The sequence below is a fragment of the Mesoplodon mirus genome (genome assembly GCF_964341445.2).
Source record: "Mesoplodon mirus genome assembly, chromosome: 3".
In the NCBI taxonomy this organism is placed as follows: Eukaryota; Metazoa; Chordata; class Mammalia; order Artiodactyla; family Ziphiidae; genus Mesoplodon; species Mesoplodon mirus.
This window is the reverse complement of record NC_138978.1, coordinates 10,343,909-10,362,147: the sequence shown is the minus strand read 5'-3', so window position 1 is coordinate 10,362,147 and position 18,239 is coordinate 10,343,909. Positions and strand designations below refer to the sequence as shown.

The following is an 18,239-nucleotide window of genomic DNA, read 5'->3' as shown; positions in this document are numbered from 1 at the left end:
GCAAGGTGACAGGTGAGCAGAGACCTAAAGAAAATGAGTCATGCGAGTATCTGGGGGACGGAAGCCCTCTGGACAGAGGAAACAGTAAATGCATAAGCTCTGAGTCAAGAGCATGTTAGATGTGGTCAAGGAATGGCCAGGAAGTCGTAGAGGCCGTAGGGCAAGTGGGGGGGGGCGGTCCATACGGGGGGAGAAAGGAGAGCAGGAGATGAGATCAGCTCATGCAGACACTGGTAGGCTGTTGGCCTTTACTCTGAGTAAAACAGGGAGCTACCGGAAAGTTCTAACAGAGAAATATATGATCGACTGAAATACAAGAGAATCACTCCAGCTGCTACGAGGAAGACAGAAAACTGTAGGTGGACAAGGGTGGAGGCAACCCTACTATATGCTCCAGGAGAAGAGACGAGAGTGGCTTGGGGAGGTGGCAGGAAGTGGTCAGACTGTGGATTATTTTGCAGATGAAGCTGACAAGATGTGCGTGTTGACTGACTACGGTGGGTGGTGGTGGAGGAGGAAGGGTCAATGAGGATTCCACAGCAACTGCCGTTATCCTGCTCACTAAACTGTGTTAGACGGAGAGAAAAGCAAGTCTGGTCTGTGTGCATTTGTGTGTGTTGGGGGGAAACTAGAGTTTACTCTGGATGTGCTGAAGTTTGAGGTACCTTATAAATATCCAAGTAAAGATATTAAGTGGTTATATATGACTCACGGTCCAAAAGAGGCTAAGCCTAGAAATGGCTAAGTCCTCAGACCAGAAATGGCACTTGGAGCACGGGTCTGGACGAGCTCACTTGGAGAGCGAATGCATACAGAAGAGGGGGGATGGCTGTGTCCCCAGATGACTCCAGTACCCAGGGTTCAGAGGAATTGCCAGGGAGGTATCTGGAGAGCCCAGAGAGTGGCAGCCCTTAAACTAAGGAGGGAGTGACCAGCTGTGTCCAGAACAGCTAATGGGCTGGGTAAGATGGGAATGAGAACTGAACATTCCATCTGCTACGGTGGAGGTGTGGTGATGGTGACAGCAACAGTTTTGGTGGAGTCGTGGGGGCAAAGGCCTCAAGGAGCTCAGAAGAGAAGAGAGGGAAGGAGAGACAGGGAGACTATAAGCAACTCTCTCAAGCTTAGCTGTAAAAGAAAGCAGAAAAATGGGGGTAGCGGCTAGAAGGAAACACAGGGACAGCAAGGGCCTCTGAGACAGGAGCTGTTATAGAGCGTCTAATGCTGACGGGGATGGCCCACGATGCTGCTTTCTCTAAGGACCACCTAACTCTCTGCTGAACTACACCCCTTTTACTGCAGATGCCTGAAGAGTTAAGAATGGGTCTGTAGAAGCAGCAGAGCTACTCTGACTTCTCCTGGTTCTATTAACTGGCTCTCCCCCTATGCACTGGACAAGTATTTACTATACACCAGAACTAGGTGAATAAGGCCACCAAGATCCTTATCCTTACAGAGCTCCACTTTAACAGGAGCGAGGCAAGCAGGCAACACTACTACACTGAATTAATGGTCAAGCTTATGGAAGTACATGGCTACCAAGGTACAGGACGGAAGCACACGGGAGGAACATCCAGCGGCTTGGTTAATTGATCAGGGGAGGCTTCTCAGAGAAGGTACTAAGCAGGCAGAACCTGAAGGACAAGGATAGAAGAGGAAAACCAAGCAGGAGCAATCAAAACATGCCGCACACTGTAAATTAGTGTGGACTTAGCTGGAGGCAACGGGGAGCCATTAAGATATTTTAAAGCAGAAGAGTGCCATTTGGGAGATTTGGCTGCAGGGTGTATTAAGGGGTTGGGAAGAGGCAGAAAAGCAATACTGATGCAGTGGCATTAGAAGGGAGAGGTTGGCTACCTACACGGAGAGATGGAAACAGAAAGAAGCAGAAGAGGCAGAAAAAAAAAAGCGGTCAGATCATGGAGATACGCTGCCAGAGTCCTGTAAACAAACTTGGTGACTGCCTGGATACAGGGGACAAGGAAGGGTTTTAAAAGCCAACCTTTTCAAACTCTGCACATGCAGCTATTAATATAAGCTCAACGATTCCGTCCTAGTCCTCTCCTGCTGTTTCCTAGGAAGATCGGTCTTCCTTTTCCCCCATCTACCACTACCATCCACTAGCAATTAAGGTTTCTGCCTCTAAATGGACACCAGCCTTCCTTCCTCCAGACTTATTTCTTAAATTGCATGAGTTTTCCACAAACTGGGAAACCAGTCATTTGATGGTAGTAATGTATTTCAAATTAGGGGCCAACTCCCTTTCCAAATACATTTTCAACAAAGACCCAGCACATTGCTAAAAAAAAAATCAAGATGAGACAACAGAAATGAAAATAACATCTCTAAGGCTCAAAAATTTCTTTAGACAGTTCATTTTTAGCCAAAATCCATGGCTTCTTTGAATGGAAATATTTTTTCTATGATTGGTAAACAATCCCAGATTTAAAACTGCCCAAAGTAATATGAACCAAAATGTGCACGGCTCTATGAACCAAAGTGTGGCCACACTCGAGGTCTGGTGAGTTTTAAACATAAAGGATGGTGTGGGAAACACAAGGAAGAGTCTGAACTGTCTGTTCAGTATAGAGACTCCTTTCTGAGGACCAAACAGCACATGCAGGAGAAGCTGACATCCACCACGTACAGAACCAACCAAATACTGACCAGCTGCACCACAAGCAGGCAAAATATGAAGTATCTTGTTTTCACAGGACCTGATGTTGTATCAGGAAAAAATAGCTGTCCTGAGGTATTGAATGGGAGAGGGGACTGTTGGATTGTTTTCTGATTCTGCCTCTAATAGTAGTAAGGTTCTCTAGTACTTTTGTTATCGTTCGAACAAATGTCTTAGCACACCTGCTATCAGCAGGCAGCACTTTTTCTTATAGGGCTCTGGGAAATCAATCTGTCTATTCTTGCTTCGTTAAGATGCCACAGAAAATTACAGTCCTTTACGAATGTCAAACAGTGCTAATAAAATGATTATAAAAGGCATCCACAATATTTTGTTGGGCTTTTTTTTTTTTTCCTGCAAATGTTTTTTGAAAGAGCCACAGCCTGTATTTTGAAATCTGCCTGTTTGGGTCACTACGAACTCTTGAGCAAGCCCGGTCTGTTGCATGAATTTGCCACATAACAAATTAAGACACACACCGCCCCCCTCACTTCTACTGGCAAGAGTCTTGATATGGTGTCTCGACGGCACCAGGCACAGGGCAATCTGCCTTCCCAAGTAACATTCAATCCCCGTCTCTTGAGAATTCTTACATCATGGAGGGCCTAGAATATTAATTCTCAAAAAGGGCTCTAAAGAAGAAAATTTTGTGGGGAGAGACATGAAGAGATAAAGTAGGAATTTAAATTCTAAGAAAAAAAACAGAAACTTTTCATTCTATATACTTTTCATTCTGATATATAAAATCAAAGGTGCTTGACATGTTTTAGTGAGTTTTTAATTGAAGTAAAAAACCTAAAGAAAAGTATAGCAAGGTGAGATGTCAACAGATGAATACACTGATGTGCTCATCCCAACCCAGCAATGGGACTGGTACTGGCACCCCAGAAGCCCCCTCCTGTCCCTGCCAGTAAATACAATCACACAGTATGTTTCATTTCATTTTAACCAGGGAATAACTTCATTTTTAACAAGGAAGGTCTTCAATGATTTTTTGAAGGGGAGGTAAGACGTGTAAGGCTCAACTTGCCACATTAAATTCAGGCGACCTTTTTGCTGTTTAACCCTTTATGGTTCTTGGATGATTCTCAGAAGGGCATTCCAAGGAGATACAAAGTCAAAGTAACTGGTGGCAATGTATACCCGAATCATACAGGTCCAATACCCAAGCTTACCTTCCACAGAATCTCTCATATTTGCAGAGGTGGAATCTGGCTCACTTGTCTTCAGCTGTATGTCTTCAGTTTTGTTTGCTTTGTTTTTATTTTCTTGGGATTTTTTCTTCCCTGAAACACAATATTTATTTATTTGTTTTGTTCGTTCAGCCACTCATTATTATCCTGAATTCTTGGGGACAATTACTAATTCAAACACAGCGAACTGTATACTTCTAGGCAATTATCACCTCAGATTCCTGAAGAAAGATGATGAATATGAATACTTTTAAGTTATGTCAAAGACAGGAAACCCATAAATCCTACATTTTTGAGAATCTCAAGTAACAGTTCCCCTCCTAGCTGTAACAGCTATCAAATTAATATGTAAAATACTCCAAAAAAGTTAACAACACTGATGTACAGGAAAATTAGATAAGAGCACTAATTTCAAGGCCACACAAATAATAGGAACTGGCAGAAGTCTAGATATTTGTAAGAAGCACATTAGAGAAAAATAACATGTTATAACTTGGGCCCTTTTAGTTAAGACATTATCCAGACTTGTCAAAGTAAAACAACAGAAGCAGAGATGTTACTGAATGGCAAGGGATACTCCCATGCACCACAGCTCAAATATCAAATGCAGAGTAATTCTGGATAATTCACTGTCAGCCCGCATGGCACTCTGAGGGTCCCAGGTCCAGCACAATTCAGCATTTCATTAACAACTCGCAGGATGAAGTCAGGAAACACTAACTGCGTTCCAAGTGACAACGCAGTTCAGAAGATAAGATTGAAATGCAACACATATCTGATGAGCTGGAACAATGAACTAAAAAGTCACCGAAATATTCAACATGGAAAAACAATTCTCTGTGCAAGTACTAATACTGAAGGTTTGGAAGCTCAGTCTCTTTGGGATTTAGTCAGAATCTGTGACCTTGTTCCACTTCTTCCATTCTACGCTTCTTACTCCTGGTGGCTGTTGGTTTTCGGTTTCAGATTCAGAGTAAGTCCCTTTCCATCTCCCCAAACCTTCCTTCTCTTTCTGCAATGCTCTCCCCAGCCAGGCCCCAAACAGCTCTCAGAGCTGTCCTTTCTCTTTCAGAACAAGCCTCCTGACACCTTTATCTCTGGTCTAGTAAAACGACAAACTAGAAACCACTCGGAGCTTCTGGAAAACGGTACTCTCCTTAACAGAGAATCACCAGAGAGGAGAATAATTAACTAAAATATAGACAACAGATGAAAATGAGGTCAGAGACACAAAATACCACCACTGCAAAGATCAGGATTAAAAACAGAAACATCAATTACAATACAAAGCAAATATTAACCCTAAAAAACGTCCCCAGATTTTGATAAATATTTGAGATGCAGACAAGAAAAATAAAGTATAGAATACTTAATAATCAGCCATTTAATTTGTTAGTCTTCAAAAACAAATTCTAAAACACCATTTTAAATCCCTAATTCTTCAGCCTGTTTAAAAAAAAAAAAAAGCTGTTTTTTGCAATTATATAAAACCTTCACTCAAATTCCTGATAACAACACACCAATCCGTTCACTTCTAAAGGCAGCTGAAGTGGAACCCAGGACACAAGCATATACTTCACTGGAACCACACTCTGGTGGAAACAGAAGCTGAGAGTCTGCCTGGAGATGGCCCATTCAAGTCTCCAGGTGGAAGGGTTATAAACCAGTCCCCTCTGCAAGGGGCAAGGACATGAATACACCTTTTCATATTGTAAGAAGTAACCTCCTCTCTCAAGTCCTTCTCCCTTTGTCAGCTTAATAGCACTTAGCCTAAATCTGATGATGACAAAGGCTCTTGGAAAATACAGCTGTGTTTTAAGGGGATTTGGATTCAACCAGTTTTCTTATCCTCGTTATGACACATGCCCTTCCTTGTCTGTGATGCCTGGCCCACAGCAGACTACCGGTAGCAAACAATGCAAATATAAAGGATTACCTGGCTATTCACATAATTGCTGTAGTAAGTGCAGTTCACGTCTGATGAGGTTCACAGAAAGGGCTCCTAGCGCCCACAGACACCTGATTCAAAAGTTATATTCAGACGGTTTTTCCCCTGGATCAAACCCCCCCAATTTTTATATCAGTACCACCTCATGTACCCCAAACAGGGCAAAAGAATGTGACCCTTTTCTTTTTTTTGACTAACTTCTTACTTTCTACTTTGTACAGGTATGAACTTTCGAAATAAGTAAAACTGAAGGCGTAAGCCCTACCTCTTACACATAAACCTTACATACTTTTTTTCTAAGTCATACTGTAAAATATAATAGAAAAACAGATGTCAATTTGTGGTAATACAATCCCTTGCAGAAGCAATTCAAAAAATTTCCTGAAGCCTATCAAGTGCTATATGAACCTAGTAGCAGGTTGTACAAAAAAAGTAAACTGGCCTATATGTATAAATAGACTATTAAATAAGTAAAATTTCTACATTTACATAAAGCAAAGCACAACTTTAAGAGTACCATTCATTGATATGTACTAAGAATGAAATCATATAACTAAAAGGTAAAAGTGCTATTTTTAGTTTTATTCCCTACATAAAAGAATATTAGAACACCCAGCTGATACTGCATGTCAAATGTCTTATTTTTGGACTCTCCAAACCTAATCAGTGAGAAGCTGCACCATCCTCAGATCCCCCCACCCCCGTGCCACCCCTGGTATCCTCTTTTTTAAAAAGCAGGACCAGGAAAGCCTGATCTGCCCTGGGAAGAGACGCCACTTGAGGGACATGTGCATTCTCCTCAGAGGACAAACAAGAGTACCCACCACAGGCTGCTACAAGCGTCCCGACCACAGCACGCCTGACATTTGGGGAGATCACTCTCTGCTGTGGGGCTGTCCGAAGCATCAGAGGACGCTCAGAAGCATCACTGACCTCTACCCACTAGATGCCAAGAGCATGCCCCTCCTTCTATCTGTGACAAGCAAGTCTCCAGACATGGCCTAAGTCTCACCCGAAAGGAGGGAGGGGTTGTCTCTCTACATTAAGAACCACTGGGCTAAACCAATATGGGGGTCCACAGTCTACATATTTATAAACACTTTTTAAGTATTCGAGTAACACTAATAAACCAATTCTAAAAACTAAGAAATGGAACAATTAGACTTAGTTTATGATGAAAATGAGTCTATCATGAATCTAATCATCACTCATTCATGGAATTGAGATTACCTGATACATAAAGTGATTTTCTCAATCTTTATCAGAATCATCTAATACCTGAGTTACTTCCCATTAGGACTGTAGACTAGAGATGAAGGGGCTACTGAAATCAACTGTCCGACCTGCTATTTTTTCTGAGAGAAACTGAAGACCAGGGTCCCAAGAGGACTGATCAATCTATGACAGAAGCCTGAACCCGGGTATCCTGACTCACACTTAGGTATGCCTAGTGTCACTCATAAAGCCAAATATTGTAATAACACCTGGTGGCACCTGCTATATTTCCTTAAATCAATACATTTTCCCCCCGATACTTTGTTTTTGTTCTATATGCAATCAAATTAAAAGAAAACAGAAACAAAAACAACTCATAACCAAAAACAACCTGTAAGGACTTTTACAAAGGGAGGGAGATGTGTTAGTTCCTGTCTGTGAGGCAGGAGGTGCCTGGAGAACTGGTCCGGCAGAGCCGCTGGGAGCCTGGTAAGTACACGTGTGCACTTACCCTCAGGTTCCTGAAGGGTCCTACATAGAGGCTCTGCCAGCTGCGTGCTCCAGTTGGTCTAAACAAGAAAGATACAGGAATGAAACACAAGGAAAGTGGAATGCAGACAATGACAAAGAACATCATGAAGGACAGGACAAAACTTCATGTATATAAGGAAAAGAAATACACACATAAAGATGAAGAAAACTGAATGAAACAGAAGGAAAACAGCAGTTATCCACTGCATCAAGGTTCTCCCCCCACCACCCTCCCCCAAATAATAATCTTTGGTTCTTAGTTGGGGATCGGATGTGGTATACTTACTCTCAGGCCTATCGCATGCCTGTGTTGTAAAACTGATGCCCTTACCACTTAAGTGCCGTTCCGCTAGACGGCCCGCAAGTCCCAATCCACGCCTCTCATTTTACAGACACCCAAGGACCACAGATACGAAGCCATCTGCCGGAGGTCGCACAACTAAAGCATCTCTAGAGGAGTCAGAATTAAAACCCCACGACGACGATACCAACGGTGCTCCACTACATTTCGTTCTCAAGAACAACAGTGCAGAATATAAACATTCTTTACAAAGCACTTTATATCCATCATTTCACTCGTTTTCAACGGCAAATGAAAGAAAAGTGATACAAAGACTTTCACTACATTTAAAGAAAAGGAATGATCAAATTGGAATGGAGATTTTTTTCCTGTTCAATTTTATCTTACGCCAGAAGCAAGTTATCAGTCAACAGCACGGAACCCCAATCTGAGCAAATATGGTAAATAATATCAATAAAATCTGATTTTCTGGGCTTCCCTGGTGGCGCAGTGGTTGAGAGTCCGCCTGCCGATGCAGGGGACACGGGTTCGTGCCCCGGTCCGGGAAGATCCCACATGCCGCGGAGCGGCTGGGCTTGTGAGCCATGGCCGCTGAGCCTGCGCGTCCGGAGCCTGTGCTCCGCAGCGGGAGAGGCCACAACAGTGAGAGGCCCGCGTACCGCAAAAAAATAAATAAAAATTTTTTTGATTTTCTAGAGAAATAGCTACCATATAGAGAAATCAGACAGCCACAATGACTACATTTTAAAGACAACATGTGGCATTATGCTGCTGGTGCCTGCAATGGAAGGTGCAAAACCAAAATTGCCTAAAACATCACATGAATAATTTAAGTTCCGGACTATTTTCTACTCTTCTGATGAGCTAGACAGACACCAGGAAATTCTAAAGAATAATGTTTCAGTTAAAAATGTTCAGGCATCACAGAATGCAAAATTCTAGAAGGCCTGCTCAAGTTACATTAAAAATTCATCACAACAGTGAAGGCTCATGCATTTGGTGATTGAAATGAATTAAATTTAGAACCATATGTAACTCTACGTGCACTGCCTGCCTCCTCACTGGGGAGCTACCCAACTCTGAAGCTTAAAATCAGAATTCAGTATCAGTGCACAGAAGCAGGTCCAGCCCATCTTTGTCTGGGGAGCTTACCGTCTTACTCAGATGCACAGATGATTCCAAACCAGGCAAGACCCACAATCACACCATGAAAGGTCATCAAGGAAACAGGCTGACCTGAACAGGAACCAACCCTGACCCCCCAGAGGGTGGGTGTGCCTGCTGCCCCCAGTTCCTCTCTCACTCAGCCCTGCATCCCTGCAACGGAACTTTCATCCTCTCTACGCTCCCGCGGAACTCCACTCGGACGGTTACCTCTGATCTTGTAATCACAAAACCCTTAATTGCTTTATCTGCCCCCAAGTCTCTCTCTGGCATTTGACAGTCTGATCAGTTTGATGGGCTTAACATCTTAAAATCCCTCTCCCGAGCCTTATGACATTACCATCTAGACTGCCCTCCTTCTGTGACCATTCTATGGCAAAAACCTTTCCCTTTTTTCTATCTTGAAATGAGAGGCTCCCACATAGGAAATCTGAAGACTGGAAGCATGCTTTCACACACGGTTGAAGAAAGGCTTCAACAAAGTATTCAGCTAAGCAGAGGATACAGATCTTAGAGATGAGAACAGACATGGAATAATGGAATTAATGGGCTGTATTAAAAGGTAAGAGAGAGAAGAACCCTAAGATTTGGAGTAGAAAGAGCCTTGAAGATGGTTTAAGCAAACTTCACCAACACACTTCTCTGAGCTTGCTCTCATTTACAAGAACTGCCTAAAATCTCACAGCAAGTTTGTAGTAAAACTGGGACTTTATTCCCATCCAACTCACCATTCTATCCACCGTGTTCTAACAGCCTTGTTAGTGACACTTTGTGGGTTCCAATTTCACCCTTGAAAAGAATTAACGGTGCCATATGCATTTCAGGCAAGTTTGAGAAATTCATCATGAACATACAAAGTCATTGCGCATCTTTTTCAATTTCTGAAAGGCAAGGGAGTGGTTTTCCTGACAGCAGGCCCAAAACAAGATGAAAAGCTTAACTGGGGAAAAAGCATAAAGTTCATGTTAAATGACTTCTTTATAGGATTAAAAAAAAAAACCCACAAACAAACAAGATCTCTAGCAGATCAGGTAGTAAGGAAGGGGAACCAATGGACAACTGCAAAACCGTTAGCTGAAAGAATGGCCAAACTGATGCTGCGTGAGCTCCTTGAGGGTGGTCAGAGTTAGACCTCAGCACTGTTTCACATCTGGCAGTGGTTTAACATTCTGCAGTGGGTGTGATGAGTAGAGAGAAAAGAAGCTGGAAACGGATATACAAAACTAGGTTTTCCACGAAGAACTACAGGTCATTTCAATAATCTTCATGGTTTTTTTTGTTTTTTGTGGGGGGGGAGGCTGTGCCACGCGGCACGTGGGATCTCAGTTCCCCGACCAGGGATCGAACCTGTGCCCCCTGCAGTGGAAGCGCAGAGTCTGAACCACTGGATCACCAGGGGAGTCCTTTCATGTATTCTTTAAAAAAAAAAGAAACAGATACTGAGTTTACTACCCTGGAAGTCATCAGAAGGAAACCTGTAGCAGCAGGCCCAATGTGAGAAACTGCAACCAGAAAGGCTTCCCTGTGTAAAGGTCGACAATGTCACCACACACGCAAGAACGTGTTTATCAGATGATCAGAAGTGGCCGTTAAACTGGCCAAGGTGAGATCAGTGGGTAAACAAACCACTTGTGGCCTTAGCCCCATCAGCCCACTGTGTTTCAAAGAGAGAAATGTTAAGGCAGTAAGACGCTGCAACAGTTGGTTTTTACGAAAGTGATATGCTATACATTTTCTACAGATTTCTTTCACACAGAAAATAACCTTGAAATGTACCTGGTAGTAAAAAATTCTGTTTTGCTGCTTGGGCAAAATTTCAAATCTTTTTCTGTAGTTAAACTCCTCACCAAGAGCTGTCTGCAATCCTGGAGGCAAATTATAAAAATAAAACCTCTCTGGTTTTAAGTTGCTCATGGTATTAAAACAGGACTCTAGGCTTTGCTTCAACAGAAACAATGGAACAAAGTTCTGGATTTTTCAGCGCTGCAGATCACAGTATAAATTCCTGGAATGCTTGCAGCCCGAGCGAGGGATGGTGGGGGAGAGGGAGCGGGGCACAGTCTTTGCTGCTGTGGAGGCTCTGGCTCCCCACCTCTTCCAAATGTCAGGCTGATGGAAGAACAGCGAAGATCACATCTGAAGGGAGCTTTTAATTTTTTTTTTAAAAAAAGGCTTTTTGCAGCTTTGACTGGATAATTCCAAACACTAGAAATGGTTCCCCAAATAAACTTCAGTAAATTCAAATTAAGAAAGCTTTAAATTTCCTTACACTCTTAGGAACCTCAAAAAGTCTTGTGGCATAAACAAAATGTTAGAGACCTCTGAAACTGAAACAAGCTGCTAGCCTGTTCTGTTTTACAATCGTTTTAATTTCTCAAGTTCTTCTCATGGATTTTCAGCAGCCTTTATTTTACAGGAAAAAAAAATGTATCTAAAGTCTGAAAACCTTACATATAAAAAGTGAATTGGCAACTGCAAAGTAAAGAACTTAATTCAAAGTTCAGGTGTCAGTCCCCTGTGGCCAAACAAACCAGGCCTGGGAGCTGTGCAGGGAGGTGGTGTGTTACAAGTGCCTGCAACCCTAAAACACAGGGGACAGCCACACCCTCGAGAATTGGTCAGTCTCAGCAAAAGGAAAGTCTATTTTCTCCTCCCAAAGCCCATGATAAGTTTTACAATGCTATATCCTGATGAATTAATTACAAAACTTAGTTTAAAAATACTTTCAGGAAGTAAAATCTAGATATAAATCTGAGTCAACACAATTGCAACACGTAAAATTCATCCTTTACATTTGTACACAGAAATGCCCACAGGAACAATGGTCAAGCCATATCACCAGTTAATGAAATCAGGCTAAAATTTATCCACAGATGTAAACCAAAAGGATCTGCACTAAGATGTTGGCAGGTGGCTCCTGGTGACAAGATTATTGATGAGGGTATGATACCTGATTCTCCATCTGTTTGTATTTTCTAATTTTTCTAGATGAACATTTGGTTACATGCTGCAAAAAATAAACGATTTTTTAAAAAAGAAGTACCTACAAAAGCCTACAAATTAACAAAATACCTACAAATTAACAAAAAATTAATGAGACAAGAGAAAACTTTTCTTTTGGCTGAGATTAACGTATGCAATTTTACATCAGTACAATTTGGAAAAGGCCTCAACTTTCCACTTTGCCTGCACAGCAAAAAGTATTGAAGTGTTTCTCTTTTCCATCTCCTACCTGTACACCGCAGCACAGTGTCCAGAATGCACTCTCCCCAGGAACACCAAATCCACAACAGAGATACAGTGACATTTGGGATTTAAAATACATTTGACCCTTGACAGCACAGGGGGGGTTCAGGACACTGACCCTCTACAAAGTTGAAAATTTGTGTATAACTTGTAGTCAGCCCCCCATATACGCGGTTCCTCCCCAGCTGGGTTTCTGCATCCTCGGATTCAACCAACCTCAGATCACTGAGTACTGTACTATTCATTATTAAAAAAACTCCGCATATAAGTGGAACCCTGTAGTTCAAACCCGTGTTGTTCAGGGTCAACTGTATTCATAACAGGCATCATTAAATAGCCCTAACTGCTTAAGCATTCACATTACCACTGTGAGCGTTCTGGTATATATCCTTCAATTCTCTTTGCCACGCACCACATTACTTCAAACAAAAAATTGATTTGTCTCCTCCTTTTGAAAAGCCACACACCCCCTATTCTTTTTCTTGTTTCAATGTACTTGGTTATCATATCCATAATTATTTAAGTCAAAAACCTAATTTAAACAATCACCCTGAGTACCTCCCAGGTATAAGCTGAGGGTCAATGTCTTGGCAGTCAACTATGATAACCATGAGAGTCTTGTTCACTAGCTTTTATTTTGCTTCTCCTAAAATGTAAAAATTTGGCAATGGCATTTGAATATGACACATTTTGGTAGAGGTTTAAGCAATTCATTTACAAACACAAAAGAATTTATAGCTACTACACTACCAAATCACTGGGATCTACCATGAAATGAGACGATTTATTCCAGTATAATTTTTAAGACTCTTCATCACTATTGCTAAATGAACTCATTCCCTTCTGTTCAAGACCTCAACTGTCCTCCAGCCCCTCTCACGCCTGCAGATGTGCCTCTATCAGAGCGTACGAAATGACACATCTCTGCTCCCATCGGAAAAGAGGTTGGAGCTCTCCAGGGCTTAGGCATGTACCCGGGGTAGCACAAATTCACCCCTCTGACAAACTCAAAACTGCCGAGGTTGTCTTTCAGATTCAAGAAGCAGGGAAGGAACTAAAATGTATTCTCCTCACAAAGCAATTATTTTTAAAATCACAAGTTACATATAAATTCAATTCCAGATTTTTTCTCTTACAGACCTCCACCTAAAAACAAAATCCTACTAGCCTACTTAACAACTCATCTCATCCTCACATGTATTAGCCTTTATCAGACTACTATTAAAATTTACCCCAAGCTCATTATTCTTGCTAGATAAAAAAATTTTTCCGCTACATACTTTGTGAAGTTTCTGGAGTAACAGTGAAGTAGAAGTATTTTGATCATTTTCTTGGGTGCTTGTTACCTACAAGGCACTTTGTTAAGAGCTATAAGGGAACACATATATATTACTACAAAGATGTCTGCCCCAAAGATATTTAAAATGGAAGTTATTTGTCTAACTTTGTGAAAAGCAATCCCCTTTGCAAAAAAGGCCCTACTAATGTCAACAAGAAGCAAATCTTGAGTGGAAAAAATGTTCTAGAAAATGTGTATTTCATTAAAAATAGAAAGAAGGGAATGCAGGAGGGAGGAAGCTGGCAGGAAGGATGGGGATGGCAGAGAGAGAGGGAGGAAGGGGGGAGGGGGGAGAGCGGGAGAGGGGGAGAGAGACAGCATTGGGGGCGGGGTGATGTAAATAACCGTCCAGCCAGGTACAGTGAGGAGGCTCAGGGAATCGCTAGTAACCAAGCTACAAGCTACAGTCCGCCCTTGGTAGGAACACAGCCACGGGGCTCCAGCTCTGCTAACAGGCTCCAGCACTGAGATCACAGCCTTTTAGAAACACTAAATCTTACTCGGTGCAGCTCTCCAACAAGGATTATCCCACAGGGTCCCGAGTTGACGCTGCTTCTCTCTTTTGCCAGCGTAGAGGTGAAATAACGCCCTCAGGCAACAAGTAAGTCCAGGAGGAAGAGCTCACAAAAGGATGAGGATTTGAAACACAGCTGCCTCCTAGGCCAGTGTCCACGCTGGGAAAAGGGGTCTCACTCTCAATCCAGTCACGCATTTCACCTGCCCCCAAAGGTTCCTGTGTCACCAAGGTCACACATCTTCCCTGCAAAGAGCTGGCCCCAACTAAAGTGAGACTCGGACTGGGCTCTCCCCACCTCCCTCCCTGGTGTTGGGGTGGCATTCTGAATAAAACAGGTCCCCAAACGACAAGAGCCCACAAAACGGAAATTCACAGAACTGAAATTATATTGCGCAGCCATGGGCCAAGACACGATTAAGGAGAAGTAATCTTGGTTCAGAGCAGAGGGGAACTAACCATGATGCATACGGGTGATAACTACCTGACACTGTCCTAGGGAAGGAAACCCAAGATAATGTGCACAAGGAACTAACTTCGCACAGTGGCTGACACAGACTCAGTAAATGGAATCAATTGTACGGATTATGCACAGTAGATTCTACTAAACAAATTACAGAAATCCCACGCCTACAAGTCTAAATTGTCAGCATATGTTCCTTCTTATGAAGACAATACCATTCTGCTTCCCTAACAAATCCGAATTCATCCATTTCTTTTACTCATTTGTTCTACATCGATTCACAGGATCCCACCCAGATATCACGACAGAAACGTACAAGTCCAGTGAGGACAGACGTTTAATTGAGATGAGAGAGAATTACGTCAAACACTCACTAACATCTCCATTCACATATATAAATGCTCCAACAGCAAAAGTTGCGAGTATACGTCAATTTTTAAAGTCTGTAACCCACTGATTTTATTGCTTCTAAAGAACACTCTGTTCTTAATTTTTTAAATTAAGCACACTAGTTCACTTTACTGGTTCCTAATCTTTTCGGGAAGGAATCTTAGACGTCTTTGAAAATCAGATAGCACCTAAGGCTCCTCTCCCCTCAAAGTCACGAAGAGCTGTAAACACAACACCTGGGGCTCAAGGATACCTGTGTTACTATGAAGTCAAGTGGTGAGTTCATGTAAATATGCATCTTGACAGGAGCGCCCCTGTGTGACCCTGAAAAAGAACCCCAACTCCTCAGACTGCTCAATAAAAGTGCTGCACAGATAATCAGGACATTTAATAAGTATAATACATAATAAATAAAACTGACATTGTCAACTTAAATAGTAACTTCTCCTAAGAGAATGGCTCTTTCACACTTTAGTTTTTCCCTGAATTCATATCAAGATGTAAGATGACAAGATTTCCTAATCTGTCATAAACAGCACTGAAACGGCTCCCACACAGTTACCTTCAAGGATGTCTGATAATTTACTATCTAAGAAAGTGTATCCAAAATTCATCCAAAACCTCACCTGCATAAAATTTTGTTGTAACAGGAGAGTCGCGAGTGATTTGGCTCACATAAAGGTAAGGCAGAGAAACAGGAAGACGGTAAGCCCTTCATTTGGGCAGCAAGCAAATAGTGAAACGTTTACTTTTGCCTATTTAATAAATCAAATTCCAAGAGTTGTCTAATCCACCAACCTGTGTGATCACAGGTGTCCTAGTTGGGGTAACGAGTGAAAGAAGACAGCTTTTAAGATAGAAGCAGATCTCCAGCAACTGAGGAATTCTCTAGTGTCCCAATGCGTATCTAGTTACAGATCCAAAGAGGCTCTTTACTCTTACCTAATTTGTAATCTATACTTAATTCATTCCATGTTGCCAAAGCAAAATATATGGATTTTTTAAAGAAGATACTGAAACTGTTCGTTTCTTTGTTTTTTTTTTTAAATCCAGAAGTGCCACGATAGGCCCAAGAATAGGCAGTTACCACGGAGCTAATTTTGCCGGTGGCCACCAATTGCAATGAAGTGGACCGAGGTCGCCGTGCCACACACGCTCCTGTGAGCCTCTCACCTAATGCTCAAGGCAACCCTACACTGTAGGTGTTACCCTCATTTTACAGACAGGTAAACTGAAGATCAGAACGTGTAGAGTAATCCACCCAAAGTCACATGCTGGTAACTGGTGGAGCTAGGATTTGGATCTGGCCTTGGAACTCCAAGGCTATGTTCCAGCATGCCACAATGAAATCCACACACTGTACATCTCCCGGCACTCAAAGGTTTAGCTGGGTCAGCAGTTTTTCCCTTCTCTCTTCCCCTCAACATACACACATCAGTCTCGTTTAAACAAGGTATCATTGGCAAAGTACTGATCCAGTTGTATTTAATACAGAAGCAACAGTGAAGCCTGAGCAACATACTTAATGTGCTTTAACATAGAAAGAAGTTGGAGGGGAACATAACAGTCATTTACTATGAAAACAAAGTTTACCAATTCCGTGTACTTTCTGACAACTGCCCACGAGATTCAGAAGACCCCACCTCTCTATAACTGAAAGGGGGTCAGAAATAGTGTTAGTTAAGGGTCACTTTTTCTTGAGTCAATACTTTCCACGCTCTGATTCAACCATGAATTTAATTTGCTTTAGCAAACAGACAGTAATTTTCCAGCCAATTCCTGAATTTATAATTTCGATGGAATCAAAACCGCAAATAGAAGTTATTAAGCTCAACACTCAAATGTGACCTTGCTGTCGAATACTCCCATGATCACACCTAGCAAGGAAGAGATACTTCCTGAATAATATATTTGGCAACTAATAAAACTCCTAAAAGCAAGCCAATCTGCAATCTTAAACCCCTCGTTCAAAAATCCAACCAAGATTGAGACTACTGGTAATTATTCCTTTTTATCTGTTTGGAGGACAGTGAGAGGGGCAACTGTAATTTCAACTCCAGTGTTAATCCTACAAAACTTACAATCCGTATGTGTAAACAGACAAAGATCAGAACTGCAACTAACGAGCACTGTGCTGCCAGCAGCATCAATCTGGTCGAGATGAACACGGGTTTCCACTGACACCAACACCAACATCTTCACAGCGGAGGGACCAAGGCAGGAGGCGGAGTGCAGTGACCTACCCTTCCTCACAGGGACCTGAGACTTTCTGCTTTACTTCACAGGAAAACAGGTTCTGAAAACCTCATAGGTTAAAAACAAAAATACAGTCAACAGAACTAGAAGGGCATATTCTATACCTCAAACTGGCAAGAGATGGAAAACTGAACCTAAGAAACCAAATGGAAGAAAAATAACAGAAGGCACAGAAATTTCAGTGTTGCCCATTCTAAACTGTCCCTCAACTTCAAACACCACACATAATTCTGTTTGGGGGTTCTAAACATGGGTGAACAAACCAGTTTGCCCTCATTTTTGTGGCATGTGGTGGCTCAGGAAACCTACAACAGACTGCACCAAGAGGTGGAATTATAAGTACAAGAGGAAAAGATTGTTTATCACTGTAGCTTTAATAGAAATAAGGGGGAAAAGGAATTTTAGCCTAAGTATTATTTCCTGATTTTCTTTTTAACCAAAGCAAAGATAATCCTCTGCAGGGCTTCCCTGGTGGCTCAGTGGTTGGGAGTCCGCCTGCCGAGGCAGGGGACACGGGTTCGTGCCCCGGTCCGGGAAGATGCCACATGCCGCGGAGCGGCTGGGCCCGTGAGCCATGGCCGCTGGGCCTGCGCGTCCGGAGCCTGTGCTCCGCAGCGGGAGAGGCCACGACAGTGAGAGGCCCGCATACCACAAAAACAAAACAAACAAACAAACAAAAAAAGATAATCCTCTGCAGCTCTACATAACAGGTAACCTAACATACAGCTTTCATTAAAGGTGAGATTAGGTTTTGGTCATTCAGATACTGATTAAAGTAATAAGAACATATAAAATTTAAAGTTCTGAAAGTATCAAAACAGCAAGGATGTCAGATGTCATAATCTTATCTTAGAAACTGGTATTTTTGTATACACACACATACAATATCATTATTTTATCATTAAAATAAATCTCTTACCTCTGAAGCTATTCAAATATTCTTTGTAATATTAAAGTATATTAAATTTACTATATAACAATTAAAATAACTACACCATCATA

General features: G+C 42.0%; 1 protein-coding gene across 4 annotated transcripts in view; it reads right to left on the bottom strand.

The window, feature by feature from the left end:
- PRDM2 (PR/SET domain 2) overlaps nt 1-18,239 on the bottom strand; it is a 120,644-nt gene that overhangs the window by 41,478 nt on the left and 60,927 nt on the right. For all 4 annotated transcript variants that reach the window (XM_082616355.1, XM_082616354.1, XM_082616357.1 and 1 more), the window contains one exon: nt 3,853-3,963. In XM_082616355.1, coding sequence (XP_082472481.1) covers nt 3,853-3,963 — 111 coding nt within the window. The remainder of the gene's footprint in view (nt 1-3,852; nt 3,964-18,239) is intronic.